General features: G+C 45.2%; 1 protein-coding gene across 1 annotated transcript in view; it reads left to right on the top strand.

Moving 5' to 3' along the window:
* Window positions 1–17,324, top strand: part of LOC126285033 (diacylglycerol lipase-alpha) — a 591,792-nt gene that overhangs the window by 201,837 nt on the left and 372,631 nt on the right. Inside the window, exon 10 of the mRNA XM_049984357.1 lies at window positions 13,294–13,517. Within this exon, the coding sequence (XP_049840314.1) occupies window positions 13,294–13,517 (224 nt within the window). The remainder of the gene's footprint in view (window positions 1–13,293; window positions 13,518–17,324) is intronic.

Raw genomic sequence — 17,324 nt, 5'->3', positions numbered from 1 at the left:
CGTTGCGTCGCTTACAAGTCGATAGTTATGAATATTATATTATTTGTGATAATAAAAATTTGTAGACTGCCACATAATATTGTAAATTTAATAAAAGTTCATCCTGTTACACATATTTTTCCCATTATATCAATTGTAATATAAATAGTAAAGAAAATGACTGTGTTAAAAACAAAAACAAAAAATGAGCTGGCGAACGGGACTGGTTCCAGCGATCCAGCATTCAAACGCTACCCAGCCGGCTGCCACCGCCGCTTCCCGGTAAACGTGGTGACGCACAGGTGTACAGGATGTTACAAAAAGGTACGGACAAACTCTCAGGAAACATTCCTCACACACAAATAAAGAAAATATGAATATGTTATGTGGACATGTGTCCGGAAACGCTTACTTGCCATGTTAGAGCTCATTTTATTACTTCTCTTCATATCACAATAATCGTGGAATGGAAACACACAGCAACAGAACGTACCAGCGTGACTTCAAACACTTTCTTACAGGAAATGTTCAAAATGTCCTCCGTTAGCGAGGATACATGCATCCAACCTCCGTCGCATCGAATCCCTGGTGCGCTGATGCAGCCCTGGAGGATGGTGTATTGTATCACAGCCGTCCACAATACTAGCACGAAGAGTCTCTACATTTGGTACCGGGGGTGCGTAGACAAGAGCTTTCAAATGCCCCCATAAATGAAAGTCAAGAGGGTTGAGGTCAGGAGAGCGTGGAGGCCATGAAATTGGTCCGCCTCTACCAATCCATCGGTCACAGAATTTGTTGTTGAGAAGCGTACGAACACTTCGACTGAAATGTGTAGGAGCTCCGTCGTGCATGAACCACATGTTGTGCCGTACTTGTAAAGGGACATGTTCTAGCAGCACAGGTAAAGTGTCCCGTATGAAATCATGGCGTTGAATCGAGGAAGTACAGTACATACTGACGAAACTAAAATGAGCTCTAACATGGAAATTAAGCGATTCCGGACACATGTCCACATAACATCTTTTCTTTTCTTGTGTGTGAGGAATGTTTCCTGAAAGCTTGGCCTTACCTTTTTGTAACACCCTGTATATTTGACGACCGAAATTATCTTGCGATTTTCTCAGTAACGCTTCAGAAGGACGCGCTACTGCCTACACGTTTTGTTGTCCTAATGGAGTACTAGTAGTGTACGAAGCTTGAAGAAAATCCTCGTCCCAAACATCGTGGCCTCCCCTTTTTAGCGGAGGTGTTGTCTGTGGGCCCCGTGACAACCTTCGCAAACATGCTCCCGCTGCGTGATTCATTTCCACCGAGTGGGTAAGACGTTCCGCTACTGCATCTAGCTGGCGCTCAGGTTCGCCGCGGAGAACGCATCGTGGCTCAGCAAAGTGACGTCTCTTCCTCAGTGGCGGGCTTCCTGTGGCTCGTTCTTTTGTAGCGGGGTGACGACAGTGGCTCCACATATCCTGTGTTTACGGGCCATAAAAGTAAGCCATCTGTCATCCGCTGTGACCTGTCCGCAGAGAAACGTCCGCCGCGAAGCTCGCGTCGGCCATTACTCCACCCTGTTGCTTCTCTCGAAGGCTCTCCGCGGAAGGATGAAAGAATTTGGACTTCCGGGTCAAGAGGGAACAGTTGGTGATGGATGGTTGGCGATGCGGACCCACAAACAACAGCGGTGACTGCCGCGGCATCGGCGATTGAGTCTGGGATCTTCTGTAGTAACCTCTTTATGTCGTGTGGGGCTGTGCAGAAAGTGTAATTAAGCACAAAAGGGCAACAATCGAAAGTAAAAGATGCATTTCAACATATGAATGGCTTATTTCAATAGTGGTACAAGTCCGTTACCTCCACTTTTCTGATTATAGTGCTTCTGAAACTAATGATCCAAGCAAACAGAAAGAAAGGTTCATCTCTAGAAAGAAGCCATATGCTTAAATATTTCTGATATCTCAACTGCAGATTTTTCAGCGCTCTTTTAACTTTAGGACTCTGTATCTTAAAATGGCCGGCCGCGGTGGTCTCGCGGTTCTAGGCGCGCAGTCCGGAACCGTGCGACTGCTACGGTCGCAGGTTCAAATCCTGCCTCGGGCATGGATGTGTGTGATGTCCTTAGGTTAGTTAGGTTTAAGTAGTTCTAAGTTCTAGGGGACTAATGACCACAGCAGTTGAGTCCCATAGTGCTCAGAGCCATTTGAACCATCTTAAAAATGAACAGAAATGGACTTGTACCACTATTGAAATAAGCCCTTCATATATGTTGTAATCATTTCCCATATTGGCAGTATTGGTTTCTGAGAGTGTATTATAAAGAAGTTTACGCGTAACGGGATGTTTCAGGACTAATACGAAATACGTGTAAATGCCTGATTCTTTAAAGAATGGAACTCCTACGTGCAGCGCGGGATTAGCCGAGCGGTCTAGGGCGCTTCAGTCATGGACCGTGCGACTGGTCCCGGCGGAGGTTCGAGTCCTCCCTCAGGCATGGGTGTGTGTGTTTGTCCTTAGGATAATTTAGGTTAAGTAGTCTTAAAACTCAGGGACTGATTACCTTAGCAGTTAAGTCCCATAGGATTTCACACACATTTGTAATTTTTTTCCTGTGTGCAAAACAGCTTCAAACGTCTAAATACAAATGCGTTGATGTGCTAAATACTTGACTTCAGGCATATAAGCGAAAAAAAGTTTAGTAAAGGTTTAAAATCATGCTTAAAGTTTCTTGGAAGTCACTAAATGCTCTCATTATAAAACACTGGATTAACATGGTTTCGATAATTTGCGCTCCATTTTAAGCCAGAACTGCTTTTTTAAGGGTCTCATTGTTCATGACGTCACATCTCCTGATCTATGTGTCGTAACACGATATCATTTTGCAGGTAAATTTAATGATATATGTTGATACTATCTGCATAGTGCGTTCTTTATAGAGTTAGTAGTAAATAAGTAAATAAGTAATAAATTAAAACGTCCAAGTTTTTTACTGCGATCGATTTTAGCAGAATGTAGTTCTTCTCACATATAAATGATCATGACGTCATATCTCCCTAACTAGGTTGCGTACCGTACAATGATATAATTTTGGAATTACATTCAGTGGTGCACGTACATACTGCCTTGCGAATAGTCATTAGTAAAGAACTAATAAATTAAAACGTAATGTCGGATGTTGAAGTTTTAATGCATGATCAGCGAATATGGAGTAACGCTAAACTTTTATCCTTTCATCACTTTTTGCTAGGTGCCAGGACGTAACAGTTTAGCGAACGTGTGTTGGAAGTAACTAAGTGCTCTTATTCTCAAATACTGGACAGATAAAATTCCGCGTATCTGCGCGTCGCTACTAAGGCTTTCTCAAAACAACCCCCCCCCCCCCCCCCCCACACACACACACACACACACACAAATACACAATTTCTAACTGCAATACTTATCGCATTGTCGTACAATTTTAAAAGATAGAGAAGATCCAACGGAGAGCAGCGCGCTTCGTTACAGGATCATTTAGTAATCGCGAAAGCGTTACGGAGATGATAGATAAACTCCTGTGGAAGACTCTGCAATAGAGACGCTCAGTACCTTGGTACGGGCTTTTGTTGAAGTTTCCAGAACATACCTTCACCGAGGAGTCAAGCAGTACACTGCTGCCTCCTATATATATCTCGCGAAGACACCATGAGGATAAAATCAGATTAGAGCCCACACAGAGGCATACCGTCAATCTTTCTTTCCACGAACAGTACGAGACTGGAATAGAAGGGAAACGCGATAGAAGTACTCAAGGTACCCTCCGCCACACACTTGCGGAGTATGGATGTAGATGTAGAAGTAGATGTAGATGGACGATGGAGTCGTTGGTAAGAGGCTGCAAGTGCAATTGGGTTGAGCGGCAGTCACTGGCCGCCCTGTGTCACGGCAGCGGGAGGCACGCATGGCACATACGAGGTGCATTCAAGTTCTATGGCCTCAGATTTTTTTCTAATTAACTACTCACCCGAAATCGATGAAACTGGCGTTACGTCTCGACGTAATCGCCCTGCAGACGTACACATTTTTCACAATGATGACGCCATGATTCCATGGCAGCGGCGAAGGCTTCTTTAGTAGTCTGTTTTGACCACTGGAAAATCGCTGAAACAATAGCAGCACGGCTGGTGAATGTGCGGCCACGGAGAGTGTCTTTCATTGTTGGAAAAAGCCAAAAGTCACTAGGAGTCAGGTCAGGCGACTAGGGAGCATGAGGAATCACTTCAAAGTTGTTATCACGAAGAAACTGTTGCGTAACGTTAGCCGGATGTGCGGGTGCGTTGTCTTGGTGAAACAGCACACGCACAGCCCTTCCCGGACGTTTCTGTTGCAGTGCAGGGAGGAATTTGTTCTTCAAAACATTTTCGTAGGATGCACCTGTTGCCGTAGTGCCCTTTGGAACGCAATGGGTAAGGATTACGCTCTCGCTGTCCCAGATCGTGGACACCATCATTTTATTCGCCACTGGCGGTTACCCGAAATTTTTTTGGTGGCGGTGAATCTCTGTGCTTCCATTGAGCTGACTAGCGCTTTGTTTCTGGATTGAAAAATGGCATCCACATCTCATCCATTGTCACAACCGACGAAGAGAAAGTCCCATTCATTCTGTCGTTGCGCGTCAACATTGCTTGGCAACATGCCACACGGGCAGCCATGTAGTCGCCCGTCAGCATTCGTGGCACCCACCTGGATGACACTTTTCGCATTTTCAGGTCGTCATACAGGATTGTGTGCACAGAACCCACAGAAATGCCAACTGTGGAGGCGATCTGTTCAACAGTCATTCGGCGATCCCCCAAAACAATTCTCTCCACTTTCTCGATCATGTCGTCAGACCGGCTTGTGCGAACCCGAGGTTGTTTCGGTTTGTTGTCACACGATTTTCTGCTTTCATTAAACTGTCGCACTCACGAACGCAGTTTCGACACGTCCATAACTCCATCACCACATGTCTCCTTGAACTGCCGATGAATTTCAAATGGTTTCACACCACGCAAATTCAGAACACGAATGATTGCACGCTGTTCAACTAACGAAAACGTCGCCATTTTAAGTACTTAAAACAGTTCTCATTTCCCGCCGGCGGCGGTAAAATTCCATCTGCCGTACAGTGCTGCCATCTCTGGGACGTATTGACAATGAACGCGGCCTCATTTTAAAACAATGCGCATGTTTATATCTCTTTCCAGTCCGGAGAAAAAAAATCGGAGGCCTTAGAACTGAATGCACCTCGTATGCCAGCGTGTGTAGTGCCAACAGTAAAATTCGGAGGCGGTGGTGTTATGGTGTGGTCGTGTTTTTCATTGAGGGGGCTTGCACCCTTGTTGTTTTGCGTGGCATTACCACACAGCATTGATGTTTTAAGCACCTTCTTGCTTCACACTGTTGAAGAGCAATTCGGGGATGGGGAATGAATCTTTCAACACGATCGAGCACCTGCTCATAATGCACGGCCTGTGGCGGGGTGGCTACACGACAATAACATTCTTGTAATGGACTGACCTTCACAGAGTCGTATGTCGTAGACAAGGCAATTCTTCCAAGAGAACTAGAGGTTCTTTTTCTGGAAAATATACATTACTGGCCATTAAAATTGCTACACTAAGCAGAAATGCAGATGATATACGGGTATTCATTGGACAAATATATTATACTAGAACTGACGTGTAATTAAATTTTCACCCGATTTAGGTGATTTTTTTTTTTTCATCAGTCTACTGACTGGTTTGATGCGGCCCGCCACGAATTCCTTTCCTGTACTAACCTCTTCATCTCAGAGTAGCACTTGCAACCTACGTCCTCAATTATTTGCTTGACGTATTCCAATCTCTGTCTTCCTCTACAGTTTTTGCCCTCTACAGCTCCCTCTAGCACCATGGAAGTCATTCCCTCATGTCTTAGCAGATGTCCTATCATCCTGTCCCTTCTCCTTATCAGTGTTTTCCACATATTCCTTTCCTCTCCGATTCTGCGTAGAACCTCCTCATTCCTTACCTTACCAGTCCACCTAATTTTCAACATTCGTCTATAGCACCACATCTCAAATGCTTCGATTCTCTTCTGTTCTGGTTTTCCCACAGTCCATGTTTTACTACCATACAACGCTGTACTCCAGACGTACATCCTCAGAAATTTCTTCCTCAAATTAACGCCGGTATTTGATATTAGTAGACTTCTCTTGGCCAGAAATGCCTTTTTTGCCATAGCGAGTCTGCTTTTGATGTCCTCCTTGCTCCGTCCGTCATTGGTTATTTTACTGCCTAGGTAGCAGAATTCCTTAACTTCATTGACTTCGTGACCATCAATCTTCATGTTAAGTTTCTCGCTGTTCTCATTTCTATTACTTCTCATTGGCTTCGTCTTTCTCCGATTTACTCTCAAACCATACTGTGTACTCATTACACTGTTCATTCCGTTCAGCACATCATTTAATTCTTCTTCACTTTCGCTCAGGATAGCAATGTCATCAGCGAATAGTATCATTGATATTCTTTCACCTTGTATTTTAATTCTACTCCTGAACCTTTCTTTTATATCCATCATTGCTTCCTCGATGTACAGATTGAAGAGTAGGGGCGAAAGACTTTACTCCCTTCTTAATACGAGCACATCGTTCTTGATCGTCCACTCTTATTATTCCCTCTTGGTTGTTGTACATACTGTATATGACCCGTCTCTCCCTATAGCTTACCTCAACTTTTTTCAGAATCTTGAACAGCTTGCACCATTTTATATTGTCGAACGCTTTTTCCATGTCGACGAATCCTATGAACGTGTCTTGATTTTTCTTTAGCCTTGCTTCCATTGTTAGCCGTAACGTCAGAATTGCCTCTCTCGTGCCTTTACTTTTCCTAAAGCCAAACTGATTGTTACCTAGCGCATTCTCAATTTTCTTTTCCATTTTTCTGTATATTATTCTTGTAAGCAGCTTCGATGCATGAGCTGTTAAGCTGATTGTGCGATAATTCTCGCACTTGTCAGCTCTTGCCGTCTTCGGAATTGTGTGGATGATGCTTTTCCGAAAGTCAGATGGTATGTCGCCAGACTCATATAATCTACACACCAACGTGAATAGTCGTTTTGTTGCCACTTCCCTTAATGATTTTAGAAATTCTGATGGAATGTTATCTATCCCTTCTGCCTTATTTGACCGTAAGTACTCCAAAGCTCTTTTAAATTCCGATTCTAATACTGGATCCCCTATCTCTTCTAAATCGACTCCTGTTTCATCTTCTATCACATCAGACAAATCTTCACCTTCATAGAGGCTTTCAATGTATTCTTTTCATCTATCTGCTCTCCCCTCTGGATTTAACAGTGGAATTCCCGTTGCACTCTTAATGTTACCACCGTTGCTTTTAATGTCACCAAAGGTTGTTTTGTCTTTCCTGTATGCTTTCATATCTTTTTCGATGTCTTCACATTTTTCCTGCAGCCATTTCGTCTTAGCTTCCCTGCACCTCCTATTTATTTCATTCCTCAGCGACTTGCATTTCTGTATTCCTGATTTTTCCCGGAACATGTTTGTACTTCCTCCTTTCATCAATCAACTGAAGTATTTCTTCTGTTACCCATGGTTTCTTCGCAGCAACCTTCTTTGTACCTATGTTTTCCTTCCCAACTTCTGTGATGGCCCTTTTTAGAGACGTCCATTCCTCTTCAACTGTGTTGCCTACTGCGCTATTCCTTATTGCTGTATCTATAGCGTTAGAGAACTTCAAACGTATCTCGTCATTCCTTAGAACTTTCGTATCCCACTTCTTAGCGTATTGATTCTTCCTGACTAATGTCTTGAACTTCAGCCTACTCTTCATCACTACTATATTGTGATCTGAGTCTATATCTGCTCCTGGGTACGCCTTACAATCCAGTATCTGATTTCTGAATCTCTGTCTGACCGTGATGTAATGTAATTGAAATCTTCCCGATCTTCCCGTATCTCCCGGCCTTTACCAAGTATACCACCTCCTCTTGTGATTCTTGAACAGGGTATTCGCTATTACTAGCTGAAACTTGTTACAGAACTCAATTAGTCTTTCTCCTCTTTCATTCCTTGTCCCAAGCCCATATTCTCCTGTAACCTTTTCTTCTACTCCTTCCCCTACAACTGCATTCCAGTCGCCCACGACTATTAGATTTTCGTCCCCCTTTACATACTGCATAACCCTTTCAATATCCTCATACACTTTCTCTATCTGTTCATCTTCAGCTTGCGACGTCGGCATTTATACCTGAACTATCGTTGCCGGTGTTGGTCTGCTGTCGATTCTGATTAGAACAACTCGGTCACTGAACTGTTCACAGTAACACACCCTCTGCCCTACCTTCCTATTCATAACGAATCCTACACCTGTTATACCATTTTCTGCTGCTGTTGATATTACCCGATACTCCTCTGACCAGAAATCCTTGCCTTCCTTCCACTTCACTTCACTGACCCCTACTATATCTAGATTGAGCCTTTGCATTTCCCTTTTCAGATTTTCTAGTTTCCCTACCACGTTCAAGCTTCTGACATTCCACGCCCCGACTCGTAGAATATTATCCTTTTGTTGATTATTCAATCTTTTTCTCATGGTAACCTCCCCCTTGGCAGTCCCCTCCCGGAGATCCGAATGGGGGACTATTCCGGAATCTTCATTACACTTCTTCAACTACAGGCCACATGTCCTGTAGATACACGTTACGTGTCTTTAATGCAGTGGTTTCCATTACCTTCTACATCCTCATGTCGTTGATCATTGCTGATTCTTCCGCCTTTAGGGGCAATTTCCCACCCCTAGGACAAGACAGTGCCCTGAACATCTATCCGCTCCTCTGCCCTCTTTGACAAGGCCGTTGGCAGAATGAGGCTGACTTCTTATGCCAGAAGTCTTCGGCCGCCAATGCTGATTATGTGCCAAAATTTAGGCAGTAGCGGGGATCGAACCCGGGACGGCAGACGTTTTGATTATGAATCAAAGACGCTACCCTTAGACCACGGGTGCATATATTCTGAGAAATCTGTACCCAGAACAACCACCTCTGGCCGTAATAACGGCCTGGACACGCCTGGACACTCCTGGACATTGAGTCAAACAGAACTTGGATGGCGTGTACAGGTACAGCTGCCCATGCAGCTTCAACGCGATACCACAGTTCATCAAGAGTAGTGACTGGCGTATTGTGACGAGCCAGTTGCTCTGCCACCTTTGACCAGATGTTTTCAGGTGGTGAGAGATCTGGAGAATCTACTAGCCAGGGCAGCAGTCGAACATTTTCTGTATCCAGAAAGGCCCATACAGGACCTGCAACATGCGGTCGTACATTATCCTGCTGAAATGTAGGGTTTTGCAGGGATCGAATGAAGGGTAGAGGCACAGGTCGTAACATATCTGAAATGTAACGTCCACTTTCAAAGTGCCGTCAAGGCTAACAAGAGGTGGCCGTACGTGTAACCAATGGCACCCATACCATCACCCAGGGTGATACGCCAGTATGGCGATGACGGATACACGCTTGCAATAAACTGCAATCGCGATAGGCTACAATCCGACCTTTATCAAAGCCGGAAACTTTATGGTACGCATTTCTCCTCCTTTCACGAGGCATCACAACAACGTTTCACCAGGCAACGGCGGTCAACTGCTGTTTGTGTATGAGAAATGGGTTGGAAACTGTCCCCATGTCAGCACGTTGTAGTTGTCGCCACTGGCACCAACCTTGTGTGAATGCTCTGAAAGCTAATCATTTGCATATCACAGCCTCTTCTTCCTGTCGGTTAAATTTCGCCTCTGTTGCACGTCATCTTCGTGGTGTAGCAATTTTAATGGCTAGTAGTACAGATAAAGGTACCCTGTAAGACAATGAGGTAAAACAAAAGGCCCAATCAAACTGATAGTATATCACATCGCACAACACATTTACGGAGAGGCGTTCGTGAAAATGTGTCTCCACAAACGGCTTTCGACGGGACGACCGATGTGACTTACTGGTATTGTTGATGCCCTCTCTAGTGAAAGTGGCTCCATCAGTAAGCAATAGTACTTGGGTTACTGGTCCATCTGCACTTAGCCAACGATAAAATTCGTATCGTATACCTCTATATTCTTATTAGAGGTATTGAATCCGCTGTAAATGATGAAGATACAAGCCGTGCATATGCAGTATCTGTCACTTTCTTGTATGTGGAACACAGATACGTGTAGAAATTCTCCACGTGTTCGCTGGAGGATTACGTTCAGCTAACCAACAAACCTCTTTTACTTGATCCACACTCTGTTCATCCGTACGTCCGGATGGGCACTGCACAAGTCCCACGCTGTCCACTGTGGAGGCGGATAAACACTCTTGAAAATGTTACTGTGTGGTTAGGTAGCGTTCCCACTGGAAGATCCGTACACAAGTAACACATAGGCCTACTCAGCATTTGTAAATATGTGCCGAATGCTTAAGAATTCACCAATAAATCACAATCAAAATTGACAAATTCAGTTACGTAAACTCAGGCACTACTTCACAACTAGAACTCCAAAGCAATTACGATAAATAAATCCATATAAATTGGAATACCAACACGCGAAATGAAAACTTAAGTGTGTAACTATCTGTACCTCTGCAACAAACGAAAATACGACACATGTTGTATGCAAAGTTTCATTCGGATTAGTGTTCCCTACCACTTTCTGAAAAATGTAAGGAAAAGGCAGAGTGCTACTTACCGTAAAGATGACACGTTAAGCAGCCGACACTCAATTAAGGCACTTGCATAGTAGTTTTGGGCCACAGCCGTCGTCAGAACAAGAAAGTGAAACAAACACACACACACACACACACACACACACACACACACACACACACACACACACACCTTCATTCAGACAAGCAGACGGACTGGATTTTAGTCCGAGCTGCCTGAAGCCAGTATCCATTCGACCAGCCATAAAGTTTCCGCCATCGATATTTATCCGAAATTCACGCTAGGTGTATCCATTGGCGGATACAGAAAAACCTTGAGGAAGGGGCGCTAAAGATATCTTGAGCTGCTTTTGCTTTTATCGTAATAAAAAATAATCAAGTCACATGCAAAGTCTAAGAAATTTTGATTTAAACTGGTTATACACATATTCAAGGCAATGCCGTCATATGACACAAAGGAAGTTACAGTAGTGTTTCTCTTCCTCAAATGATGAATTCTTTGCACCTATTCTTCCAGGAGACAGACGCATCAGTTATTAGTAAAAATATTATTATTAGTAAAAATATTATTATTAGTAAAAATATTATTATTATTAGTAGTAGTAGTAGTAGTAGTAGTAGTAAAAATACTAGTTATTAGTAAAAATAATGTTACGAGCCTCGTAACAATATTTTTACTATGTAATTACTCTGAATTATTATTATTATTATTGTTGTTATTTCACACTCAACTGATCACTGTCACTCTCAACTAATCTTCACACTTAGATTTGCTACAACTGGGACTTTTTACTTATTCATTCTTCAGTTTTAATATTTCTGCTTCCGATTGTAAACTACCTTCCTATTCGCCGTATAGTCCGTATTTATAACGCTACGTATCGAAGGTTCTCTGTACAAGAAAACAGGAAAATATTCGCCACTTTTCTCGTACAAATGCGAGCCAGAATAACATATCGAGATCATTAGAATGGCCGTAGATATGTGTTAGCTGTCTATGTCCCAGGCAGAAACGTATGAAATGCGATGACGCGGTCACGCGTGCTACATACGGAAGTACAAGTACTTGATAATTCGCTTCATTCGAGTCGTCTGACGCAATGGAGGGAGGGGGGGGGGGGGGGTGGCGCGGGACGCCACAGGATATATCTGAATATGCTTAGACTTGTACTGTTGTTGCAAGGAGTAATTTTGAGCATCTTCTATAAATGTATTTATCATTTTACACAAAGTGTAAGTCCGTTCAGTTCTTCGTTTCTGCAGTTTCACTTCATTTCCTTTGTGCTTACAGGGGCTACTTCTATCTGTGCCAGCGTGCACTTGACGACATTGTACACTGCTGGTCATTAAGGCTGCTACACCAAGAGGAAATGCAGATGATAAACGGGCATTCATTGGACAAATATATCGTACTGGAGCTGACATGTGATTGCAATTTCACGCAATGTAGGTGTATAGATCCTGAGAAATCAGCACCCAGAACAACCACCTCTGGCCGCAATAACGGCCTTGATACGCCTGAGCATTGAGTCAAACAGAGCTTGGATGGCGTGTACAGGTACAGCTGCCCATGCAGCTTCAACACGATACCACAGTTCATCAAGAGTAGTGACTGGCGTATTGAGACGAGACAGTTGCTCAGCCACCATTGACCAGACGTTTTCAGTTGGTGAGAGATCTGGAGAATATGCTAGCCAAGGCAGCAGTTCAACATTTTCTGTATTAAGAAAGGCCCTTACAGGACCTGCAACATGCGGTCGGGCATTATCCTGCTGAGATGTACGGTTTCGCAGAGATCGAATGAAGAGTAGAGCCACGGGTCGTAACACATCTGAAATGTAACGTCCACTGTTCAGAGTACCGTCAATGCGAACAAGACGTGACCGAGACGTGTACCCAATGGCACCCAGTACCATCACGCCCGGTGACACGCCAATATGGCGAACACGAATACACGCTTCAAATGTGCGTTCACCGCGATGTCGCCAAACACGGATGTGACCATCATGATGCTGTAAACAGAACCTCGATTCATCCGAAAAAATAACGTTTTGCCATTCGTGCACCCAGGTTCGTCGTTGAGTACACCATCGCAGGTGCTCCTGTCTGTGATGCAATGTCGCGATACGATAAACCGCAACTGCGATAGGCTACAATCCGACCTTTATCAAAATCGGAAACGTGATGGTACGCATTTCTCCTCGTTACACGAGGCATCATAACAACGTTCCACCAGGCAACGCCGGTCAGCTGCTGTTTCTGTATGAGAATCCGGTTGGAAACTTTCCTGATGTCAGTACGTTGTAGGTGTCGACAGCGGTGCGAACCTTGTGTGAATGCTCTGAAAAGCTAATCATTTGCATATCACAGTATCTTCCTGTCGGTTAAATTTCGCGTCTGTAGCACGTCATCTTCGTGATGTAGCAATTTTAATGGCCAATAGTGTAATACCCCCTTTTTGTGCCACGTCAAAGATCTTTGTGAAGGAGAATTTGGTAGTGTAACACGTACTTTGAAATTGGTAGCGTGGCACCGTATTTGAGTTCAGTTGGTAGACCACTGTGACGTGGGCGGTGTGTTTCGGGGTGAGTGTGTGCGTGGCGCCTGGTACAGGGCATGGTCCAGGCGGCCGAGTACATCCGGCAGAAGCTGCGCGAGGAGTGCATCCTGGAGGCGGCGTTCGGCCACGACCCGGAGCGCGGCTCCGCCGGCTTCGAACTGGTGCTGGTGGGCCACAGCCTCGGCGCCGGCACCGCCGCCATCCTGGCCACCCTGCTGCGCCAGCACCACCCCACGCTCACCTGCTTCGCCTACTCGCCGCCCGGCGGCACGCTCAGGTAACTCCTCCCCTCGCTGCCGCTGCTCATAGTCTGGGCACTCTCCCCTGCTGTAATCAAACGAGACTTGCCGTGTATTTCAAAACTGTTAATACCAACTGAATTTTCCATTGGTGCTTGGCAGAACATGATAAATTGTGTGTTCGTAGATTTTCCCGGCTTGAAGGTCTCTCGGGCATGCAGCCGGCTTGACTGGTCGCTGTAGAACGAATTTTCGACTGCGTAAAGTGTCATTATCATCAGGCTACTCCTGTTGACTGACGTCCTAGGCCGCTGTCGCTGTCGCTGTCGCTGCACAGGTGAAGGTGGACCCTCGGCTTCAGTAGGAAGTTCTAGCGCTGATGCGCTTCGCCTTCCTCATGGCGGTGTGGCGAGTGGAGACTTAGCGGTAGTGAAAGGCTTGGCGTTGTGCATAATATTTTTTTTTAATATAAAGAAGACAGAAGAGTGAGAGAGAGACAGTAGAAGAGGAGGAAAACGAAAGGCCTCAAGTGACTGGCCTGGTGAAGTTTTTCTTTTTTTTATTATATATATATATATATATATATATATATATATATATATATATATATATATATATATATATATATATTAGTGAATAGGATAGTAGAAGGGACAGTAAGAGAAGCAGGAAGACGAAAGGCTCAATTGACAAGCCAGGCTATAACAAGATTGAAGAGAAGAAGTGGAAGGGAGAATGAGATGCCGACACGGACGGTGAGGCAGACACTCGTAGAATGATGGTTTGGGGAACCAATAAGTGAGATGGGAGAGGTCCCAGGAGAAGAAAGCATAGGGAGTGTTTGGATTACTAGAGCAAGGAGGGAAAAGGACGAGAGAACATAGAGGAGGCGTTGAGCAGCAGGTGGAAAAAGAAAAGATGGAAAGGTGTGGAGCAGGAAGGGAAGGGAGAAGGGGGGACCAGGTATCAGTGGGCAAGGAGGTCAGGCCATCGGGTGGTGGCCAGGCGATGGAGGCGGGTGCCAAGGGAAAGGATGAGAGGATTGGCAGATTGGCGGGAGTGGTGATAAAAGGAAATGGCGGAGGAGCAGACGCGATCGTGAAGGAGGGGGACACCACCAAGCAAATGAAGTTCGCGGGTGGGGAAACGGTATGGGAGTCGGAGGGCAAGCTGGAGAGCACGGTTCTGCACCGTCTGGAGACGGTGGAGATGCGTAGGAGCGGCGTTGCCCCACACAACTGAAGCATATTCAAGGATGGGACGGATCAGGGATGTGCAGAGGAGGATGCCGAGATGCTGGGGAAGAGAGGGAGATGGATTTATGAAGGGATAGAGCTGACCCAGGCGCCCCAAGGCCTTGCGCCGGATGTCTTCAATGTGGGGACGCCAGGTGACTGCCCTGTCCAGGGTGACCCCCAGATATTTGGCAGTCATTGCCCATGGGGCAGGTGTGCCAAGGACAGTGACGGGGGGGTACGTCCTAGGCCGGAGGGTGGGGTGGTATATATACCTGTCGCCTCTCCCCTCCACTGACTCCGCGCATGTGCAGGCCGCGGTGGTGGGGGTAGCTCGCGCTGACGAGATGACTGATGAGCGTCAGTACGCATGCCGCCTTCGGCGGGTGTGGTGCCCCGTTTCCGCTGCTCCTGCAGAACTTTTATTGCTGGATTCCACGCTTGGGTGAGTTGAAATCCGTTGTCCTTGTTAATAAGGTACTCGTGCAGTCGGATTTCAATTGCTTCCTTATACAGGGTGAGTCACCTAACGTTACCGCTGAATGTATTTCGTAAACCACATCAAACACTGACGAACCGATTCCACAGACCGAACGTGAGGAGAGGGGGTAGTGTAATTGTTTAATACAAACCATACAAAAATGCAGGGAAGTATGATTCTTCACACAAACCTACGTTTTTTTTTTAAAATGGAACCACGTTAGTTTTGTTAGCACATCTGAACATATAAAAAAATACGTAATCAGTGCCGTTTTTGCATTGTAAAATATTTATTACATCCGGAGATATTGTAACCTAAAGTCGACACTTGAAACATTGTACTCGCTTCATTGCAGGCGCCCAAACAGCTGCAACATACATCGCGTTTCTACAGAATGATCTGAAAACGTTGCTCGAAAATGTCCCACTGGAAACGCGTCGACGTATGTGGTATCAGCATGATGGTGCACCTGCACATTCCACAATTAACACTAGGCTGACCCTTGACAGGATGTTCGACGGGCGTTTCATAGGACGTGGAGGATGCATAAATTGGCCAGCCCATTCTCCTGATCTTACGCCTCTAGACTTCTTTCTGTGGGGTACGTTAAAGAAGAATGTATACCGTGATGTGCCTACAACCCCAAAGGATATGAAACAACGTATAGTGGCAGCCTGTGGCCACATTACACCAGATGTACTGCGGCGTGTACGACATTCATTACGCCAGAGATTGCAATTCTGTGCAGCAAATGATGGCCACCACATTGAACATCTATTGGCCTGACATGTCGGGACACACTCTATTCCACTCCGTAATTGAAAACGGAAACCACGTGTGTACCTCTACCTCATCCCTCATGATAATGTACATGTGCGTCAGTGAAAAAGTCCAATAAAAAGGTGTTAGCATGTGGACGTCATGTGCTGTTCCAGTCTCTTCTGTACCTAAGGACCATCACGCTTCCCTTTGGAAGCCCTTCCCTTCGGTGCTCTCCGATACACACGATCGAACAGCGGAGGAGTGGTACTGAAGCGTCAACTTTAGGTTACAATATCTCCGGATGTAATTAACATTTTACAATGCAACAAACGGCACTGATTACGTATTTGTTTGTATGTTCAGATGTGCCAACAAAACTAACGGGGTTCCATTTTTTAAAAAAACGTAGGTTTGTGTTAGAAAACATACTCCCGTGCATTTTTTTTGTGGTTTGTAGTAACCAGTTACACTAGCCCCTGTCCTCACGTTCGGTTTGTGGAATCGATTCGCCAGTATTTGATGTGGTTTACGAAATATATCCAGCGGTAATGTTAGGTGACTCACCCTGTATACACAGTCCTAAAAGGGGGATGTGTTGTGCAGGACTTTGGTGTTCTCGCATTCCATAAGATGATTTGTCTCGAGGCAATGTTCTGCGATTGCAGATTTTGTAGGTTGTTGGAGCTCGGTGTGCCGTTTGTGTTCAGTACACCTTTCCTCGATCGTGAGAATGGTTTGCCGCACATACGCTTTCCCACACTCACACGATATGAAATAAACTCCAGATTTCCGGAGTCCTAAATCGTTCTTCATTGTCCCTACAAGGGACATGATCTTTGACGGCGGGCGGCAGACACATTTGATGTTATGACGTCCTGCCTATTTTTCCAGATACGTTGCGCCCGGGTTCCCGGGTTCCATTCCCGGCGGGGTCAGGGATTTTCTCTGCCTCGTGATGACTGGGTGTTGTGTGCTGTCCTTAGGTTAGTTAGGTTTAAGTAGTTCTAAGTTCTAGGGGACTCATGACCATAGATGTTAAGTCCCAATGTACACAGAGCCAATTTTTTGAACCAGATACGTTGCCCGCGTATGGCATGTAGGCTGTCGCTTTCGGTGGATCAACATCAAGTGTCGACTGTGGTGTTGTCCTCTGCTTGAACGCGCGTCGAATTTGGTGGTCACTATACCCGTTCTTCTGGAACACATCCTTGAGGTGGTCTTGTTCCGGTTTTCAGCTCTCTTCGTCGGAGATCACACGAGCTCTGTGAACCAATGTATTTAGTACTCCTTCCCTTTGTGGCGTGTGATGACAGCTTGAGGCGTGAAGGTACAGATCCGTGTGGGTTGTCATCCGGTAGACGCTGTGC

The sequence above is a fragment of the Schistocerca gregaria genome, chromosome 8, assembly GCF_023897955.1.
Source record: "Schistocerca gregaria isolate iqSchGreg1 chromosome 8, iqSchGreg1.2, whole genome shotgun sequence".
Classification (NCBI taxonomy): domain Eukaryota; kingdom Metazoa; phylum Arthropoda; class Insecta; order Orthoptera; family Acrididae; genus Schistocerca; species Schistocerca gregaria.
This window is presented reverse-complemented; position numbering and strand designations above follow the sequence as displayed.